We start from the raw sequence: 21612 nt of genomic DNA on the forward strand, positions 1-21612 counted from the left end.
GTATTCACGAATTTTGTGTGTGCCCAATACCACTCAGGATCTTATAGAGTATTTAGTATTTTACAGCATTTTCTATATTTAAAGTATATTGATTTCAATTTTAGGTGTGAATGCTCAGGTCTCAATTTGGGCACCCAGAAAAAAAGTTAAAACACAGTTAGCGGCCACCTCTGAAAAGTTTGTCTTAAGTGACTTGCCTAGCATCATACAGGAACTCTATAGCAACTACCTTAGCCAGAAGATCATTCTGTCTCATCCTGCAATCCCACGTCATTTTCTTCACATCTTTTAACTTCTGGAACAAATAAGGCATAGCCTCATTTACTACATACAACCTGCTTCGTTCTGTGCATTGAATTAGGCTGGGTTCTTGAGGGAAAAAATAGTATGTGATCATATAATTAAAGACTAACAAGGTATATATACATGGAATCTGAATTAAGAGTACACAAACAAACTTGATTCTGGCATTTCCTAATTTTCGAATGCTTGACTTGCAAACTTAGCATTCTTTCACTGTAGTCCCCCTGTAATATCGAACATTGTTTTAAAAAGCAAAAGGAAAAACAAATTCCACGGTGTGGAAACATGTTGATGCCCACATGGGTCACCAGCAGGATTAGACCCTTTACACTCACAGCATCAATATCTGCCACTTAAGCAAATAGACTAGCTGGTAGGTGTGGTAGGCTATTTTCCTCTGTAGACTAGCCAGTAGGGACAGGTTTCAGAGTAACAGCCGTGTTAGTCTGTATTCGCAAAAAGAAAAGGAGTACTTGTGGCACCTTAGAGACTAACCAATTTATCTGAGCATAAGTTTTTGTGAGCTACAGCTCACTTCATCGGATGCATACTGTGGAAAGTGTAGAAGAACTTTTTAGTGTATATAAAAAGATCTTCTACACTTTCCACAGTATGCATCCAATGAAGTGAGCTGTAGCTCACGAAAGCTTATGCTCAAATAAATTGGTTAGTCTCTAAGGTGCCACAAGTCCTCCTTTTCTTTTAGCCAGTAGAGAGAGAGACAAAACATTCTGCCACTATTTTATAGCTATTTGCTATACAATAAAGGAATGCTGGGAGTCTGGGACTCAGGGTTCCAAATCTAGGTCCTGAAGAGAATTGTGCTCAGTGGTTATAGACCCTTCTACCACAGTCCCCTAGCTTGTAACTCCATGCGACAAACACAGCTTGCCCCTTTCTGTCCAACCCCTTTGTTCCTGGCCCCTCCCCGTACCCACAGCATTTGAATCAAGCTGCTTCCTTCTTTACACTGCCAGGTGCTATTACCTTTTGAACTTTCAGAATACTGGGACAAGCTAACATTTGTATTCGTAAGGCTTTATATCCCATGCTCCAGGGTACTGAATTAAATCTCCACCGAGGGACTGTAAAATGTTTTAAATCAATGGACAAAGAATACTGTATATTCATTGTGTGTGTTGAAGAGAAAAAAGTAGTGCATATATAGTAAAATAGCCTATATTTAAAAAAGCTGTGCTTGTCCCTAAATGTCAGAACCTTAGCTGACTAGAAGCTGTTGTAAATGCAAGAGATTCCAAACACAATGTAAACATTTGTGTTGGATAATAAGACACACCAAAGGCATTCAAATCTGCAGTATTGCTATTTTAAGCTTTAACATATCTGTCTTCTACACTGCTGTTCTAAAAAAAGGAAACTATCTCTGGAATTTGTACAGACTGTTCAGTATTTCATGCAGTTCATACAGCCGCTTGATATTTTTGATCATACAAATTCTTCCATCAGGTAAAATTCATGTTACTAAGAAACAGGTTATTGTAAAAAATAATTTTCAATACGTAAATTAAAAATTTAGCACAGAAGTATTCAGATTAATATAGCATCTTAAACACTTTGTTAGAGAGCTCTAGCCAGTAACAGGTACACATGGATGTGAACACAGACTTGATCCACTGATCAGTCTTTTTCCAAAAGTATTTTGAAGAGAGAATGCCTGAATACTGTGATAATAGGAGGAAAAAAGCTGAGAAACAGTATATGCTTGCTAAACAAGAATTATGTTTATTTAGCTAGTGAATCACCTAGAGGAGTAAATTTTCACTTCCATGATAGCAATCTGTCAGGCTTGCAAACACCCAGAAATAGGAATTAAAGGTTTTAAATGTAGTTATAAAGGTCATAAAAAGTCTGATTTAGACTGAGGTACATTTACTCAAAACTGAGATTCATTGAGTGGTAGCAAACAAACAGTTCCTCAGACAAATGCACTTTTTTCGGTATACATATTACAGAAAAAATAAAGAAGTGTGCATTAACCGGTGCTGTCCACCAAGCTGCATATTAATATTCTCTTACACCAAACAGTTTGAAACAAGGGAAATGTCATTCTAATATAATTTCATGTTACGTTTCATTTGGCTAAACTGCATCTTAAAGTTGCTTTGCCATATTAAAAGTTTACTACAATAATTTTCACATGAACATTTAGACTTGAGTTTTACTCCAGGACTAAATATGGCATGATTTTGCTTTTAATCTGTTGAATAGCTAAAAACTGACAATCAAAAAAAAAACTACAACAAAGAAAAAATAAGTTGAAGCAATGTGAATCTCACATCATGGAATCACTTCTAATGGTTAATTGTTAGTATTTAACAAATTCAAAGAGTTAATGAATCCTTGCATTCCTTCCGGCTCCTGTGCCTTAGCTAGGATGCATAAATACAAAAGACAGCAGATACTGGTAAAAGCTTCAGGACAGAAAGTGCTTGACGAAGTTACAGTTCTCAAGTGTGTTTGGTGAGAGAGTATAAGGGCAGATGCACTGATGAGAACCATTACAAGAAGAGTCAATTTCGTGTTAAAGTGTTCGAAGATGTCACCTTAAGCAGAAAAAAAGCTTTAATAACGTCGTCTTAGACATATTAGGCATTTCCAGAGTCTACATCATTAGTGTTGTAATTCTAGCAGGACATCTCCATATAGTTATTGTTTGTTTCTATTTCTCTCCTGCAAAAAAAGGAAATAAAGTTAAAACAAGCATTTTCACATTACATTCTTATATTCCCCCCTCATTAGAACAGTAATAATGTCACTTGTTAAGCATATCAACTTCCTTAAAGAATGCAGCATGTTTTAAAGGAAATCAAATCAATGTTCTGTATGTATTCAGGCAAGTGGAATGTTAAGTTCAGGATAACTTTTTTAAAGTACAGTGGAAATTAAAAGGCAAATCTGTTTAAATGACAATTAGCTGTTGAAAGGAACAGAACACCTCCCATGGTACATTAGGCACCATAGTGGAGAAATATTTGCTTCCACTAAAAAGACATTCCACTGAATGAAATGAACACAGTCAAGGGGGGCGGGGGGGGAGGGAGAGAGGCAGGCGCTATTCAGCATTCATGCAAGAAAAAAAAATTACCCTAAATTTGCTATCTACGTTGTCAGCAAAATACTAATTAAATATATAATCCAGAGTGTTTTACGTTTCCTTGAAGATTTTTATTCCTTACAGTTCTGGAGTCTGGAATGTTATTGAGGTGATAGTCACCAGAGATTTCATCCAAAACCCATCAAAGTCAATGTGAGTCTATTAACTTCACTGTGCTTTGGCTGAATTCTATGCCACTACTGCTGCACATACTGTACACGCCCCCCCCCCGCCCCCCACCCCATGAAAACAGCTGTCACAATTAAGGTCCACATGCACCAATAAATGTAGATAAGAAGGAACGAACAGTAGAGAATGTTGGGACAAAACCTCTCTCCCAATTGTTTTTGCTATTAACAGGCAAAAAGGTGACTGGGAGAGAAGTGATTGTGCAAAATACTGTCTGAGATCAGTCTTGTTTGAATTAGAAGAAAACCATCTGCTTAATTTCATCCCCTTAAGGGAAGGATTAAGTTCCAACAGAGGCAATATCAGATACAGAACTGATTTAAAATTATTAAAGCTAATGTTAAAATTATGTAATACACAGGTTGAGAAAAGAGAGTCTGTACATCTGAGTATAGTGCTTAGATTATCCACAACATTTGTTTTTAAAAAAAGCCATGATACATAGAGTACATAATAAGCAATAACGAGCAATAACCCCAATTTAGGTGAATATATTTAAGAATACAGTTTAGGTATTAGTAGCCAAGTATTCGAGTACATCGAGTACATGAGAAGCTGTAGATAGATTTGGTTGTGGAAATCAAAATATATCAATGAGTGGAGATTGTATTTTCTAAATGGACAACCTACCCTAATTCTCAATTACTAAGGGACAAGCTATCAGGGAAGTATTTCAGTTACTTTTATTACACTAGATGTTAGCAAAAAGTTATCACTAACAGGACCAAAATGAAGGAGATGCTATCCATTTAAAAGTTTAAAAATAGCTATTTGTGCAATATCTTGATACCAACTGAAAATGTGAGACAAATCTGGAAAAGCTGTATGGGCAATATAAAACCATCAGGAAAACATCTCTCAATATCTGATAGCTTAACTTGTCAATTGTTCTGCATCTCTACCAGTTTATGACCAAAACTCTCCTTCCTCTCCTGGACTGGTATAGAAGGAACATATTTCATGTTCTCTATTTCTAACATTGTCCATGTCATGCTTTAATACATATAAACAGACATATATACAACACATATACTAATTCCCTTGGAAAGAAAGCTGTTAGAACTGCCAATGGGGAAGTTCTATTGTTTCAAATATATATTTCTTAGTGTGATGGGGTTGAATGAAGATTTCTTTTTACCTGGAGAGCAGAAGCAGCAATTGTTTTCTATGACTGACATATCTGAGTGTTTGCATATACACCTATGTTTTTATAAGTGCATTACATAGTATAGTAATTCAGTGATATGTAGTGAAAGTATTTTCAACATTTTAAATACTCTTCTGGAAAAGTCCACATACAGAAAGGCTTCTGCTGTAGTCATAGGTAATTTTCATTACAATTAAAAAGGAGACTAGATTGACTTTGCTACATGTTTCTGGTATTCAACAAAAAAGTAGCATGATGGTAGGATGAGATAAAGAACCTTTTACATCTGAAGAATGATTGTCACGTAACATGCTGAACTACACAGTGTTCCCTCACTGTTCATATTAGGCAGGAAAGATTCTGAATGAATGCTTCCAGGAAGACAGACTACAAGAAAGAAGGTACACAGTAGCCATATATGACTGAAGCTGTTCTTATTAAAAGTTCAGAGTATGGCTGAGGCCATAAACTGTTCTTTGTTGCAACACCTTTGCAGCAGCTCACAATGGTGGACAGTTATACCCTCACCACTCAAAATACAACCACTACACACACTGGGCCAGATTCTGACCTCCAAATTGCCTGCTTCACACTGCTTTGACAGTGCAGATTATTTGTATTACAATAGTGCCTGGAGTCCTTAAACAGGATCCCACTATGCTGGATGCGACACACAAAAAACCTACCCCAAAGAGCCTACAATCTAAACAAGCCTATTTTAAATAGTAGGAAAGGTATTTCTCTGTTTTCCATTTTTTCATCATTTTATTAGGACCGACTTTTTATAGCAAAAGAGTATTTCATTGCACTAAAACCTTCAAAGGAAAGGATTTTTTAAAATGGGAAATTGATGAACCATTGATGTGCATTTCTCAGATGGCTGAAGACTCGACCTTTGGCCTCATTTTCTCACTGTAAAGGCATGCAAAAATAGCTTACTAACGCACATTTTGTCACAGCTTATTGCTGTATCAGTAGCAGACCTCCTCCACTGAGAGATGCAATATTGTAATGTGAAGCAGTGAAAAAGAGCACAAGACCAAAGGATTTCAATTTAGGAAAGGTTTTGTTTTTAAACAATACTGCATTTCTGAAATACTTTACATTATACTTGCAAATGTTGTGAAGAAAGAGCTAACTCATGGAAGTAACCTCAAGTATATATTTGCTATGAAGTGTCTCCCAGTCCCACCCAACCCCTAACATATTGACCATCCTGATGCTTATTTGCATTTTTATACATAGCTTCTGGACTCAAAACACTTAAATCAAACATTGCCCTTCATATCCAAGAACTTTTTTCTTAAGAATAACCTAAAAAGTAATGTCATCCTGAAGATATTTGTTGATTTAAGAGACTGAAGTTAGGCATCTTCCAAACTTGTAAGTCTCAGGAAAATCAGTCTTCAATTCCATCAGAAAACAAAAGAGGATGTTGTCTTTAAAAACCCTCCTTCTCCATGCCCATACTACCTGCATATTTTCAATTCCTGAATGTACGCATGCACTCCACACAGAGAGAAACAAACTTCACATTTTTGCTGCCTCGTAGATTTTAAATTTTGATATCTCATTATGAAGTGCATAGAAGAATGTCTCAAATGCGTCTGAAATGGTCTTTAGTACGACAAGATGAAAGAAAGAACAGAAAGACGTTTGTACACTATACTGCTTTCCCCCCCGCAAAAAACCACAAAGTAAAATTCCATTTAATATCAATTGCCTTCTCCCATCTTGACGGCCAGGCAGGAGGGAGAATCAAAATTTATATCCAGGTCCCAGGACAGTGTTTTGGTTCTCAAACAGTGAAGACAGACCAAACAATACAACACCTTTATCCCAGGCTTTCCACAATTAGAACAGAGCATCTTCCTTGGGATCATTTCCCAGTGTACAGTCTGAACTCCCTCCCAGTTCCCATTCATCTACATTCTTTTCTTTACTTCTCAAATTCTATCAGAATCCTTGCCATATCTCACCTTGACACTCCAGGATAGGAAGTTCCTTCAATCAATTCAAGTTCTTTACCAAGGGACAACAATGCAGTCTGTTTCACTTTAGAATTTATCGCAAGCAGTGATGTTACTGGGCTTTGGGTGGAGTTTATTAACAGCATATGGAGAGTAATTAGCATTTGAATTAAAGCTACAGGAGAATGCAACAGCTGGTTAATGATAACTGCTAGCTATAGACCACATGGTGAGCAGATTTTGCTACACATACTAATGAAATAAAATCCCTTAAAGGGGATGAACCTGGAAAACACCCAGGCTTTGGAAATGCATGCATCAGTCCAGAATATGCAAACATGTGGAACTGATAATATACCAACTTATGTTCAGCTCTTCCATATTGCCTTATATTTAATGCAATTTCAGTTTTCTAAATTCAGGTACCAACTGAAGGACCACCAGATGAAAAATGCTCTACAGGAAATTACCCTCAGAATTATGAATTCAATGATGTACTAAGAAGTCATTTTAGCTTCCCCCCTATTTTTCCAAAATCCATGAAAATGAGTAGTTGGTTTAACTTGAAACTGCTTTCCATTTTGAGATCAAAATAACCAATGAAAGAAATGGGCAATATAACTTTAAATGCACTTCTTAAATGGAAGGGGGAGGAAAAAGTCAAAGGGTAATTTTGGATGAAAAAATTAAAGCAGCAGTCTGACAAAAAGCAGCTGCAATGTAAACAGAACATTTTATTAGTTCAGGCCCAAAAAGATCTGTAAAAGTTCAAGAGGATGGGCGATTTGTAAAATCTATTAATGGAAATTGTGAGAATATATTTATAGAGCCCTGCAAATCTGCTGGTATCCACGGACTACGTTTGCAGATCGTGGATTGGATGTGGATACAAATTTAGTATCTGCGCAGGGTTCTATGCATTTAGTTTTTTAATCTGAATGTTTACCACACAGTGTGTTGGAAATGCAAGCAGTCACAACAGGCCTACACATAGAAGGCTTTGCTGGTATACTACACCAACAAAATAGTGCAACAGCATCTATACCAGGGGCTTTTGCTGACAGCTATATCAATTATAAATCACCCCTTGTCACACCCATAGCCAACACAGTCATGCCATCAAAAGTCTGTAGTGTGGGCCTGGCCTCAGTGTGAGAGAACAAGGAAGTGAAACTGACCTGACTAATGAACAAAATGCAGAAATATAACAGACATTATTTACAATGTCACCTGAAAGTGAGAACAGGCATTCACAGGGTACTTCTGTAAATAAGAAGCAGGCAGCATTCTCTCCAGTAAATGTAAACAAACGTGTTTGTCTTCATGACTGGCTGAAGAAGAAGTGCGACTGAGTGAACCTATAGGCCCTAAAGTTTTACACTGTTGTGTTTTTGACTGCAGTTATATACAAAAAATTCTACATTTGTAAGTTGCACTTTCATGATAAAAAGATTGCAACTACTTTACTAGCATAAGATGAATTGAAAAATACTATTTTTTCCAGTGCAAATATTGCAAATAATAAAGTGAGCACTGTACACTTTGTATTCTGTGTTGTAACTGAAATAAATGTATTTGAAAATGTGGGGAACATCCAAAAATATCTGAATAAATGGTATTCTATTATTGTCAAACAGTGCAATTAAAAATATCAAGCACGAGAATAAAAAATAATTACAATTATTGCCATTTTAATCGTTTGACAGCCCTAATAATCATGTCTCACTAATCTATTAAAATTATTTGGGGGGGGGTGTCAATAAGTATATGGATACAGGTGATCCAATCTATACTGTACTTGGACTTTCAACAAGGGCCTTCACCAAAGGCTCTTGAGCAAAGTAAAAAGTCATGGGATAAGAGGTAAGGTCCTCTCCTTGATCAGTAACTACTTAAAAGATAGGAAACAAAGGGTGTGAATAAATGGAAAGTTTTCACAATGGAGAGGCAAATAGTGGGTTCTCCAGGGACCTATCTTAAGACCTGTGCTGTTCAACACATTGATACATAAATAATCTGAAGAAAGGGGTGAACAGTGAGGTGACAAAAATTTGCAGACAATGCGAAGTTACTCAAAGTAGTTAAGTCCAAAGCTGAGTGCAAAGACTTACAAAAGGAATTTCATGAAACTGGGCGACTTGAGCAACAAAATGGCAGATAAAATTCAATGTTGCTAAGTGTAAATAATGTAAAGCAGAAAACAATCCCAGCTATACACAGCTAATTTAGACCCCAATTTTGTTTAACCCACTTAAAGATCTTGAAATTATCATGCATAATTCCCTGAAAACATCTGCTCAATGTACAGTAACAGTAAAATAAGCTAACAGAATGTTAGGAACCATTAGGAAAGGGATAGATAAAACAAATTATGATAATGACACTATATAAATCCATGGTAGGCAAACACCTTGAATACTGCATGCGGTTCTTGTTGCCTCATCTCAAAAGAGATATTAGAATTGGAAAAGGTGCAGAGAAGGGTAACAAAATGATTATGGTGTGGAACAGCTTCCATATGAGGAGAGATTAAAAAACACTGGGACAGTTCATCTTCAAAAAGAGACGACTAAGGAAAGATATGATACAGGTCTATAAAATCATGAATAGTGTAGAGAAAGTGTTATTTACTCCTTCACATAACAGAGGACACACAATGAAATTAATTGACAGCAAGTTTAAAAACATACACAAGGAAGTTCTTCTTTACTTAATGCACAGCCAACTTGTTGAACTTGTTACCAGGAGATGTTACGAAGGCCAAAAATATAACTGGGTTGAAAAAAGAATTAGATAATTTCATGGAAAATAAGTCCTTCAATGACTATTAGACAAGATGGTCAGGGATGTAACCCCATGCTCTGGGTGTCCTTAAACTGCCAACTGTCAGAAGCTGTGACTGGACCACAGGGGTTGGATCACTCAATAAGCTGCCCTGTTCCGTTCACTCCTTTTGAAACATCTGGCACTTGCTACTGTCAGAGAAAGGATACTGGGCTAGAAGGACCATTGGTCTCACCCAGTATGGCCATTCTTATATCCGTTGTATCCTCCTGAGATCTCAGTGAAATATTCATGGAGACACTCTCTTCAATCCTTTCACAAAGGTTTCTAGGGATGGCAGTCTTATTTCTTCCTCCATGGTAGGATACTTCCCCACACCACTCCATTTAGGTTTGGCTAGCACCAGTGCAGGCACCAAACAGGCTAGCAGCATTCAGGCCTGGGCAGTTTCAGGATGCCAGCAGCACCTGTGCTCCCTGTGCTTTTGTTACCTCAAGAGTGAGATATCAACTGCCTGGGGAAACTATCACTGCCTGGGGAAAACAGTGTCAATATTCAGTGCCATAGCCCTATACTTGTACCATGGAATAGGTACATGAAACAACAAAATTTCGGTAACTGAAATTCCTTTCCTTGCCCCCCATATCAGCCACAGCCATGGTGAGTATGGCACAAGAGTGGTGCTGCACAGAAGCGTTGCAAAGCTAACGTGTCAATAAGCACGCCAAATGTTTTTATGGCAATAAGGGAAGGGAGTTTTGATTACCTTTTTCATTCCAGCTGAATCCTAAATCTAGTGATACATCTGTTTATCAGCAGCTGCTGCAGTCTTGAGGAATGCCCCCTCCACAACTGACCCTCACGAGGAGAAAGACAATGACTAGAGATAAAATGTTCTATAAATACATTAGAAGCAAGACGAAGACCAAGGACAGGCTAGGCCCGTCACTCAATGTGGGGAAGGGGCAGACCAATAACAGAAAATGCGGAAATGGCAGAAGTGCTAAATGACTTTTTTGTTTCAGTTTTCACCAAAAAGGCAAGCAATAATTGGACATCTAACACTAAATATCAGTGAAAATGAGGTAGGATCTAAAGCTAAAATAGGGAAAGAACAAGTTAAAAATTACTTGGACTCCTCATTGTTTTAACTTGTCTTTGTGGCACCTTAGAGACTAACAAATGTATTTGGGCATAAGCTTTCATGGGCTAGAACCCACTTCATCAGAAGTTAGATGTCTTCAAGTCACCAGCGTCTGATGAAATACAACCTAGAATACTCAAGAGCTGACTGAGGAGATATTTGAGTCATTACCGATTATCGTCAAAAAGTCATGGAAGATGGGAGAGATTCCAGAGGACTGAAAAAGGGCAAATATAGTACCAATCTATAAAAAGGGGAATAAGGACAACCTGGGGAATTACAGACCAGTCAGCTTAACTTTAGTACCCAGAAAGATAATGGGGCAAATAATGAAGCAATCAATTTGAAAACACGTAGAAGATAATAAGGTGATAAGTAATAGCATGGATTTGTCAAGAACAAATTGTGTCAAACTAACCTATTTACTTTCTTTGACAGGATAAGAAGTCTTGTGGACAAAGGAGAAGCAGTAGATGCTTGACTTTAGTAAGACTATTAATACAATCTTGCATGACCTTCTCATAAACAAACTAGGGAAACACAACCTAGATGGCGCTACTATAAAGTGGGTGTATAACTGGTTAGAAAACTGTTTCCAGAGAGTAGTTATCAGTGGTTCACAGCCAAGCTGGAAGGGCATAACGAGTGGGGTCCTGCAGAGATCAGTCCTGGGTACAGTTCTGTTCAATATCTTCATCAATGATTTAGATAATGACAGAGAGTACACTTATAAAGTTTGTGGGCAATACAGAACTGGGAGGGGTTGCAAGTGCTTTGGAGGATAGGATTAAAATTCAAAATGATCTGGACAAATGCTCTGAAGTATATAGGATGAAATTCAATAAGGACAAATAGAAAGTACTCCACTTAAAAAGAAACAAAATCAACTGCAAACATACAAAATGCAAAATGACTGCCTAGGAAGGAGTACTGCGAAAGCGATCTGGGGATCATAGTGGATCACAAGCTAAATATCAGTCAACAGTGTACCACTGTTCAAAAAAAAAAAAAAAAAAAAAGCCAAAAATCATTCTGGGATGTATTAGCAGGAGTGTTATAAACAAGACACGAGACATAATTCTTCCATTATACTCTATTCTGATACGACCACAACTGGAGTATTGTGTCCAGTTCTGGGCGCCACATTTCAGGATAGATGTGGACAGATTGGAAAGTCCAGAAAAGAGCAACAAAAATGATTTAGAAAACATGACCTATGAGAAAAGATTAAAAAATGAGTTTGTCTGGACAAGAGAAGACAGGGGACATGATAACAGTTTTCAAGTACATTTAAAAGGCTATCACAAGGACGAGGGAGAAAAAAATTGTTCTCTTTTCCTCTGAGGATAGAGCAAGAAGCAATGGGCTTAAATTGCAGCAAGGGAGTTAGAAAAACTTCCTAACTGCCAGGGTAGTTAAGTGCTGGAATAAATTGCCTAGGGAGGTTGTGGAATCTCCTTCACTGAAGGTTTTTTAAGAGCAAGGTAGACAACCACCTGTCAGGAATGGTCTGAGAATACGTAGTTCTGCCTTGAGTGCAGGGGATTCGACTAGAAGACCTCTCGAGGTCCCTTCCAGTCCTACAATTCTAGGTTCAGCAAAATTCTGAAAGCCAATGTTGTCACACTGGCCCTCTAGTCTAATGCAGACAGCATGGAGAAGGAAAGTGTGGACAGGAGAAAGGTTCAGAAGTACCAGCAGGAAGAGAGGGAGATGCACCAAAACAGAAAATCAGGCAAAAAATCCAAATGCTGCAGGCCCTGCTTGACCTACAAGTCCAAAGGTCACCCACTACCCACCCTTTGCATTCCTCAGAGGGCTGAATGGTAGCAGTCCCCTGCATTCCTCAACATACCACGATCATAGGCTACATCTTTACTCTTAGCACTCCATATTGGGGGACAGGAAGGAACTCAGCTTCACATACATTGACTTGTGAGAACTATGGTTGGTGTATGTGAAGCCACAGCAGACTAAATTTGTACACTGAAATGGACAAATAGGTTTGCTGATTTTCCAATTTTAAAGTCCCATTCTTGACGTCTACAACCACATTTGCTCCAATCCCTCAGACAGAGACAAATGCCTACAGGATCTCTATCAAGCATTCTTAAAACTACAATACCCACCTGCTGAAGCAAAGAAACAGACTGACAGAGCCAGAAGGGTACCCAGAAGTCACCTACTACAGGACAGGCTCAACAAAGAAAGTAACAGAACACAGGAGCTGTAACCTTCAGCCCCCAACTAAAACCCCTCCAGCGCATCATCAAGGATCTACAACCTATCCTGAAGGACCATCCCTCACTCTCACAGATCTTGAGAGACAGGCCAGTCCTCGCTTACAGACAGCCCCGCAACCTGAAGCGAATACTCACTAGCAACCCACACAAAAAAACCCACTAACCAGGAACCTATCCTTGCAACAAAGCCCGTTGCCATCTCTGTCCACATATCTATTCAAGGGACACCATCATAGGACCTAATCACATCAGCCACACTATCAGGGGCTCGTTCACCTGCACATCTACCAATGTGATAGCAATGCCGCTCTGCCATGTACATTGGCCAAACCGGAGAGTCTCTACGCAAAAGAATAAATGAAGATAAATAAGATGTCAAGAATTATAACATTAAAAAAGCAGTCGAAGAACACTTCAACCTCCCTGGACACTCAATTACAGACCTAAAAGTCACAATTCTTCAACAAAAAAACTTCAAAAACAGACTCCAATGAGAAACTACAGAACTGGAATTAATTTGCAAACTGGACACCATTAAATTAGGCTTGAATAAAGACTGGGAGTGGATGAGTCATTACACAAACTAAAAACTTATTTTCCCATACCAGTTTTTCCCCTATTGTTACTCACACCTTCTTGTGAACTGTTTGAAATGGGCCGTCCTGATCATCACTACAAATGTTTTTTTTCTCCTGCAGATAATAGCCCACCTTAATTGATTAGTCTTGTTAGAGTTGGTATGGCAACCCCCATTTTTTCATGTTCTCTGTGTATATATATATCTTCCTACTGTATTTTCCACTGCATGCATCTGATGAAGTGGGTATTAATCCATGAAAGCTTATGCCCAAATACATTTGTTAGTCTCTAAGGTGTCACAAGTACTCCTCGTTATTTTTGCTGATACAGATGAACATGGCTACCACTCTGAAACTTGCATTATGATGCAACCCCACGAGTCAATGCTCATTTACTGGGTCCAGAAAAGGTGCCCTACCAGCCACAGCTGCTTTGTAAACACCAGCAACCTTGAATTGTGTTTTGCTATGTCCTTTAATATGTCCTTAAAGAAATCAATATGTCCCACATTGCTGCAGTACTTATTGTGGGTCTGCAAATTCAAGAGAATCAGGTGCTCTGTATTTGCAACATTAATGCAAACAGTGTAGAGCTTTGCAGGCTCCAGGCTTCTGTCTGAGATGGAGGTGTGCGGGTTTGTGAGAATTTTTTTTTTTTTTTTTTAAAAAACACAAAAATGATGAGATACAGATGGCATATGGGATGGAGAAAGTTGCATGCTGGGAACTTGATCCCTAGCTCCAAAGATCCTTGTGCAACTTATTTCTACCCTACAACACATTGTGAAAAGTTCCCACAAGGCATCATGCCAGATGATGGACCATGGCACACTGGGATACCTACCCCTGGTGAATTGTACTTTCCATCAACAAATAGACATCTCAACTTTCTATGCACAAAATTTCATGCATTTTTCTACAATTTATTAATGTGATTACTAATTCCCTATCTAAACACTTGAAACTACTAAAGTTAAAAACAGAAAAAACTCTTACTTTTTTCCTATACTTCTGACTCTGCAATTTCCCAGTTTCTTTCACAAGTCTAAATCATTAGAAGTTCAACTGGATTTCAGATCAATATTCTGTGGATAGTTTAAAAACTGGATATTGGTCAAAGTTTATTCCATACCCATGCTCAAAAATACCAAGTTAAAGACTGCATTTGTAGATTGTTTTCTTTAATGAAAATGTACTACATTTTGGTAAAAACATTAAATGGAGCAGATATATAGGTCCTGTAGTTTCTCACCTCCAATATGCAATATGCTCAGCAACAACAAACAGAGGTATTCTATTTGCTATATTAGTGTTAGAATTGCAACAAACAGTGCCAATGCAGAGGGGAGAACATACACTATGTGTTTATTATTGCAAATACCACATATCAACAAAGTACAGCATTGACAGATTTAAGCTTGCTGTCCTTCTTTCAAGAACTTTTAGTAATCTGGTACAACAGCCTGGCATCTTGCAGAGACTTACGATAAATAAAAATTGATGGATAGTTTTGCTTAAAGGCCAACTGCTCACAAACCACCACAAAAAACTTCAAGAAATAACCAGGAAAGGAGCATGGTCTTCCTATTTTTAAACCACTCCCCCAGTCTCCCTTTTCTTTTTTGTTACTAAAGATTTTTGCATAAAAACAGACTAAACAACCTAGGCTAATGTGACAAGGAAGAAAGAAGACAGACCAAGCCCAAAAAGACATGAACTACCCCCTTCTCCCAGACAGCCTAAGAGCTGCTGAAGGAGGACTGACTACTCTCAGCACACTCTGATTGAATGTCTCATCACGATTTGGCCACATGCAGCAGATAGTTTATGGCAGAGCACCTGGATAAGGTACTCTGGAGAGTTTGTTCACAGACTTTTGATCCAGAAGGCAGCAACTGCAAAAAATTTAACAGGTAAGGGAAACCATCAAAGGAGCATGCAAACCAGATACAAGATGGGATCTAGTGGGAGAGACACTTGGTATCTAGACATTTGAGAGCATGCTCAAAAAGGAGGACAGATATAGGCTCCTTAATTGGTATCTGAATGTCTGAAAGCCACCAAATAACAGCCTGAACATATGAGATGCATAAATGACTATGGCAATTTCCACTCCACCTACAAAGGTCTTCCTGTCTGTTCCTTTGATCTTCCTGTCCAAACGGCCATAGAGGAAGATATTAGCATCCAAGAGAAGATCAGACTGCTTAAAAAGGGAGGCCAACTGCCAAAAATACTCTAGGCTGAGAATTCAAGCATCCATGGGTGCCTATGAGCACCTAAAAGACTTGGATACTGACTTAGGATGAGAGATGTAAGTCTTTCAGTGGAGGCCAGCAGTAAGTAGGAGAAGAGAAAAGACACTACATAAACCCCGTTGCTCCATCAGATTGTTCAGGCATCTAGAACTTTGTACTTTCCCTGAAGGAAAGCAAGAATGCATGTAATTGCCCCCCGACCCCACTAGGAGATATGGGAAATCCATGTCATTTTTCTTCTCTAGTTTGTCTGGAGGAATAGTTGGTACTTCAAGCATGGCACAATCAACTGGCTTGACCTTGCTCCTGGAACCTGATTCAAGGAAGGCTAAATCCAATTTACTATGCTCACAGCTGAGGGAAGAGCCACAATCAGGGCACTTAACTTTCGCCTGGAAGATTTCTCCTGCTGCTCTTCTTAGGCTTGATCTAGAGAACATACCAAGCCAAATGGAGAACACCGGCATCACATCCCAAGATGCTCTGCTGCAGTTTCAGTAAGAGACAAGTAACTCGCTAAGGCTATGTCTACACTACACAGCTTTTAGCAACACAGCTGTGCTGCTACAGCCGTGCTGCTAAAAGGCACGCAGTATAGCCGCTGTTTGTCCGCAGGAGAGAGCGCTCCTGCCAACAAAGCCAAAGTGCTGTTCACACCGGCACTTTTGTCTTTCGGGGCGTGGGGGTGTTTTTTAACACTTCTGAACAACAAACATTTTGTCTTTCACTTGCCAGTGTAGACAAAGACAAAGTTTGCTTGTGTAAGTGAGGTACAGAGGAGGAGATGACTGTATGTAAATTCCTTCAGAAAAAGCTAACACATGCATGAACCCAGAGTCTGTGCTTGCAGCAGCCATGCCATAGATTGGTACACAAAATAATGACATTTCTTGTGACTAAAATTTAAACACAATGGTACAATTAAGTTCCAACTACTCCTACTGGTTTATAAGAACCACATTTAAGAGAACAGCTTGTTGTGCATTAAAGTTCGGTTTTTAAATCTGACATTAAAATCCAAAAAACTAAATTGGCACATGTTGATTTAACATGTTGGATGTAGCTCTGGCATAGCAGTATCAATTTATAATGGTGGCCTTTACACTGTGAAAGGAATGTCTCTAACGGTACGTCTTCACTACCCGCCGGATTGGCAGGTAGTAATCTATCTATGGGGGAATCAATTTATCGCGTCTCATCTAGACGCGATAAAATCGATCCCTGAATCAACGCCTGTACTCCACCTTGGCAGGAGGAGTAAGTGGAGTCGACAGGAGAGCCGCTGTGGTTGACTCGCCACCGTGAGGACAGCCAGCTATTCGCATAGCTGAAGTCGAAGCATCTTAGTTCGAAACACACACCCCCAGCGTAGCTCAGGCCTAAGCAAGCAATAAGGAGGGAAATAAAATAAAGTTCTGGGCTCTGTGGAATATGTAGGCTTTTTCTAAAAACTGTTATGAGAAATTTTCCCACGAAAGAGGGTGTTAAAAAGAGAGTTCTAAATATTTCTGAAGTATGGAGTAGCTGTCTTAAAAATAGAAGAAAGGGCCCTGTAATTCTTAACTTTGCAACTGAAATATAAAAATTTACACATGCAGTTGTACTCTACAAAAAACAAACTCTTAATTAACCTCTACTACATACAGAGCCATTATTACACTGTCATACACAGTAGCTTTTCAAAATAAGTTTATCCATGTCTTTATCACTTGATTTGGCTACTGCAATTCCTTTTTGTAGTCTTCCTACACTGCAAGCAGTCCAGAACACCATAGCCAAGTCACACCCTGAATCTCCATTTCTGTTACCTGAATTGGCTCCCTATCAATTTCTGAATCCAATTAAAACTTTGTCACTTCCACCTCCCTCCATAGGGATGTTCCTCCAGTCTATTTCTCTATCTGGACTCTGATTACTTCATCATTTCTTCTTCTCTTCAATTCTATAGGCTTCTGTTAGAAGTGAAAAAGAGCAGGAGACAATGTCATTTATGTTGTCACAATCAGATACACCATCTGTATCTGAATACCTACTATTTTTACCTTCAAACCTTCCTCCTCACCTTAGCACCTAGCCTCCTCCCTCTCTCTTGCATCCTTTTTATAAATGTGCAAACATGCTTATTTGCTACTTAAATTACCACTTAAATTAGCTGTATTCTGGCTTATCTCATTGTGAAGTAATGAGATACCTTGCACTACATGAAAGATGTATTAAAATAAAACAAACTGAACTATTCAGCTACAGTAATAAACAGCACCAGCTTGACCTGCAAAGCGATAAATTCTTGCTACCCAAGTGGGTGGCATTCCCAGGTCAGGAAGAAGGTCAATATTAATGCAGGAAAATTTGCACTGCAGCTGCCCACTCTATACAATGTGTTCTGTTGCCCTTAAAATAGTATACAGAAAAATCTCAGCCCAGGTTGTAAGCAAATATCCAAAGATTCAAAGCAACATTAACAAGCTGGAAGCGTTCTCTAGTAAGGGGACCTAAGCGATCAATTTCAGCACTGTTTTATCTTTCATTTACAGTACTACACACTCCACTTTTTAAAAAAAAAAAAAAAAAAACACAGCTACAGGTAACTTTCCAGGTGTGATCCAAACGTTAATTGATGCAGTGTTGCTTTACTACATCTGCAAATAGCTAGTGTATGTGCATCTGCTGTTGCTCAAATCTTTGCCACGCAGAAACTGAGCAAAATTAATAAGACCCCGGCCAGATTCACTGATACTAAATCAGAACCCTCTGAGACAGCAGTAAAATAAAAATAATCAATTTCATGCTTCTGTGCTGGGGAAAGCAATAAGCAGCAGCCACAGCCAATGGTGTTTAATAGGAAGGACCTCCCAAACAGTGTCCAGAAAGAATTTCTCAAATAGCACATATTTACTTCATTGTCATTTAGAATACAATTAGACAAATCAACATGAAAATTTACAGTACTAATATTTATTCTGATAGAGACTGATGTAACTGCAGATGTGCAATAAACATATTGTATTCACGATAACAATGTTACCAAAAGTTTTAATTTAAGCCAAAGCTTGTAACTGAGAAGTTTGGCTGATGGACACAAGATTCAGCACAGCCACCACACCACCAAAGTTTGAACACATACAGCTGGCCTCTGGGAATTCAGCTCTAAAAATCCATTGTGAACTCAACAAAAGCACGGTACACTATGTGATCAAAAGCAATCCTCTGCAGTACACATCTTGTCAAGCACCACTGAATAAAATTCTAAAGTTTGTAAGAAGCCATTTTTGAGATATGGCTTGCTTGAAACCAAAGCATTTTTCAAAACTGAAATCCACCTAATTTTCCAAAATACCATATTTTAGTTATATTTCAGGTACAGCCTTAGCTATGATGCCTCCATAAGAGTTACGGGTTAACTCAGATACTACAATGGAGGCTGTGTAAGTATATACATAGAAAGGGCTTACCATTTCCAGTTATCAGAGTAACAGCCGTGTTAGTCTGTATTCGCAAAAAGAAAAGGAGTACTTGTGGCACCTTAGAGACTAACCAATTTATTTGAGCATGAGCTTTCGTGAGCTACAGCTCACTTCATCGGATGCATACCGTGGAAACTGCAGCAGACTTTATATACACACAGAGAATATGAAACAATACCTCCTCCCACCCCACTGTCCTGCTGGTAATAGCTTATCTAAAGTGATCAAGTTGGGCCATTTCCAGCACAAATCCAGGTTCTCTCACCCTCCACCCCCCCACACAAATTCACTCTCCTGCTGGTGATAGCCCATCCAAAGTGACAACTCTCTACACAATGTGCATGATAATCAAGGTGGGCCATTTCCAGCACAAATCCAGGTTCTCTCCCCCCACCCCCCCCACCCCCATACACACACAAACTCACTCTCCTGCTGGTAACAGCTCATCCACTTGGAGTGGTCAGTCTGGATGAGCTATTACCAGCAGGAGAGTGAGTTTGTGTGTGTATGGGGGTGGGGGGAGAGAACCTGGATTTGTGCTGGAAATGGCCCACCTTGATTATCATGCACATTGTGTAGAGAGTTGTCACTTTGGATGAGCTATTACCAGCAGGATAGTGAGTTTGTGTGTGGGGTTTTTGGGAGGGGGGTGAGGGGGTGAGAGAACCTGGATTTGTGCAGGAAATGGCCCAACTTGATTATCATGCACATTGTGTAGAGAGTTGTCACTTTGGATGGGCTATCACCAGCAGGAGAGTGAATTTGTGGGGGGGGGGTGGAGGGTGAGAAAACCTGGATTTGTGCTGGAAATGGCCCAACCTGATGATCACTTTAGATAAGCTATTACCAGCAGGACAGTGGGGTGGGAGGAGGTATTGTTTCATGATCTCTGTGTGTATATAAAGTCTGCTACAGTTTCCACGGTATGCATCCGATGAAGTGAGCTGTAGCTCACGAAAGCTCATGCTCAAATCAATTGGTTAGTCTCTAAGGTGCCACAAGTACTCCTTTTCCATTTCCAGTTACTTATGAACACTTTCACCCGTATACTTTAAATCTATCTATAAGAAAAAAAGACTTTCCATCATGTCTGTCTTTTCACAGAAGCAGCTGGGAATTTTTTTTTACATAAACAATAATCAGAACAGATGCTGCAAGCTTAATTTTACACTAATGTATTCCTTGAATTAGAATACTGGAAAGTTAAAACATTTGTAGGTTGTAAAAGTTATGGAGATACTTACTTATATTTTTCCAATTATAAAGTATAATGCCAATTTATATTTGTTCTGTACTATGCATGCAAGTGTTTAGATTAAAAACTTTTTTTCTGCATATTTTCCTACTGTACACTGATATGTAAACCTAGATTATATATTCTTTGCATGCATAGGCAAGTTAGTGCAGATGACTTGCTTAGAGAAACTTTCTTGGAAGAGTCAGCAGTATCAGGAAAAAAAAACCCGCTTACAACATGCTTACCTGGAAAATATCCTACTGGCCCAAGAATAACTTGGGTTTACTAAAACAATCCATATTCATAGTAAATCAGCTATTTTAGGAGTTGTGCGTATGAAGTTTTTATTCCTACCACTACACAAGTCCAAACTGTGCCAGAATGTAGTCTCATATTACTGACCCTAAAGCTGAAATGTTTTGCTTAGAGAGGGTTTTTTCCGGACCCACTAGAAACTTTCTAAAGCACCTTCTTGCAGATCAAAATATCTCATGCTTTGTTTAGAGTTTTATTTTTAAAGTAAAAAACTAAAATAAATACTGGTTTTGTCCCATGTTTATCTCCCACTATGTATAGCAGTTTTCCACATATGTGGAGATGATGTAATCTGGTGGATAGAAATGTGATTTATGATCTCTTTACATTGCATGAGAGCCTGAAGCTAGGGTGGAAGAGTGGATAATCCCTCTGTTTCACTATCTGAGTTGCTCAAATGCCCTGTAACCTGAGTTGCTCAAATGCCCTGTAACCCCATAACCTCAGCCGTGCAGAACACAATGCCATTCACAGCCTCAGAAACAACTCTGACATCATAATCGAAAAGGCTGACAAAGGAAGTGCTGCCGTCATCATGAATAGGTCGGAATACGAACAAGAGGCTGCTTGGCAGCTCTCCAACACCACTTTCTACAAGCCATTACCCTCTGATCCCACTGAGGGTTACCAAAAGAAACTACACCATTTGCTCAAGAAACTCCCTGAAAAAGCACAAGAACAAATCCGCACACACACACCCCTGGAACTCTGACCTGGGGCATTCTATCTGCTACCCAAGATCCATAAACCTGGAAATCCTGGGCGCCCCATCATCTCAGGCATTGGCACCATGACAGCAGGATTGTCTGGCTATGTAGACTCCCTCCTCAGGCCCTACACTACCAGCACTCGCAGCTATCTTCGA

General features: G+C 39.0%; 1 protein-coding gene across 2 annotated transcripts in view; it reads right to left on the reverse strand.

Annotated features, from left to right (window-relative positions):
* Positions 1-2023: 2023 nt before the first annotated feature.
* YTHDF3 (YTH N6-methyladenosine RNA binding protein F3) overlaps positions 2024-21612 on the reverse strand; it is a 45382-nt gene continuing 25793 nt past the window's right edge. For both annotated transcript variants that reach the window (XM_077810214.1, XM_077810213.1), the window contains one exon: positions 2024-2994. In XM_077810214.1, coding sequence (XP_077666340.1) covers positions 2971-2994 — 24 coding nt within the window. In that variant the 3' untranslated portion in view covers positions 2024-2970. The remainder of the gene's footprint in view (positions 2995-21612) is intronic.

Source organism: Eretmochelys imbricata, chromosome 2, assembly GCF_965152235.1.
Source record: "Eretmochelys imbricata isolate rEreImb1 chromosome 2, rEreImb1.hap1, whole genome shotgun sequence".
NCBI classification, from domain to species: domain Eukaryota; kingdom Metazoa; phylum Chordata; order Testudines; family Cheloniidae; genus Eretmochelys; species Eretmochelys imbricata.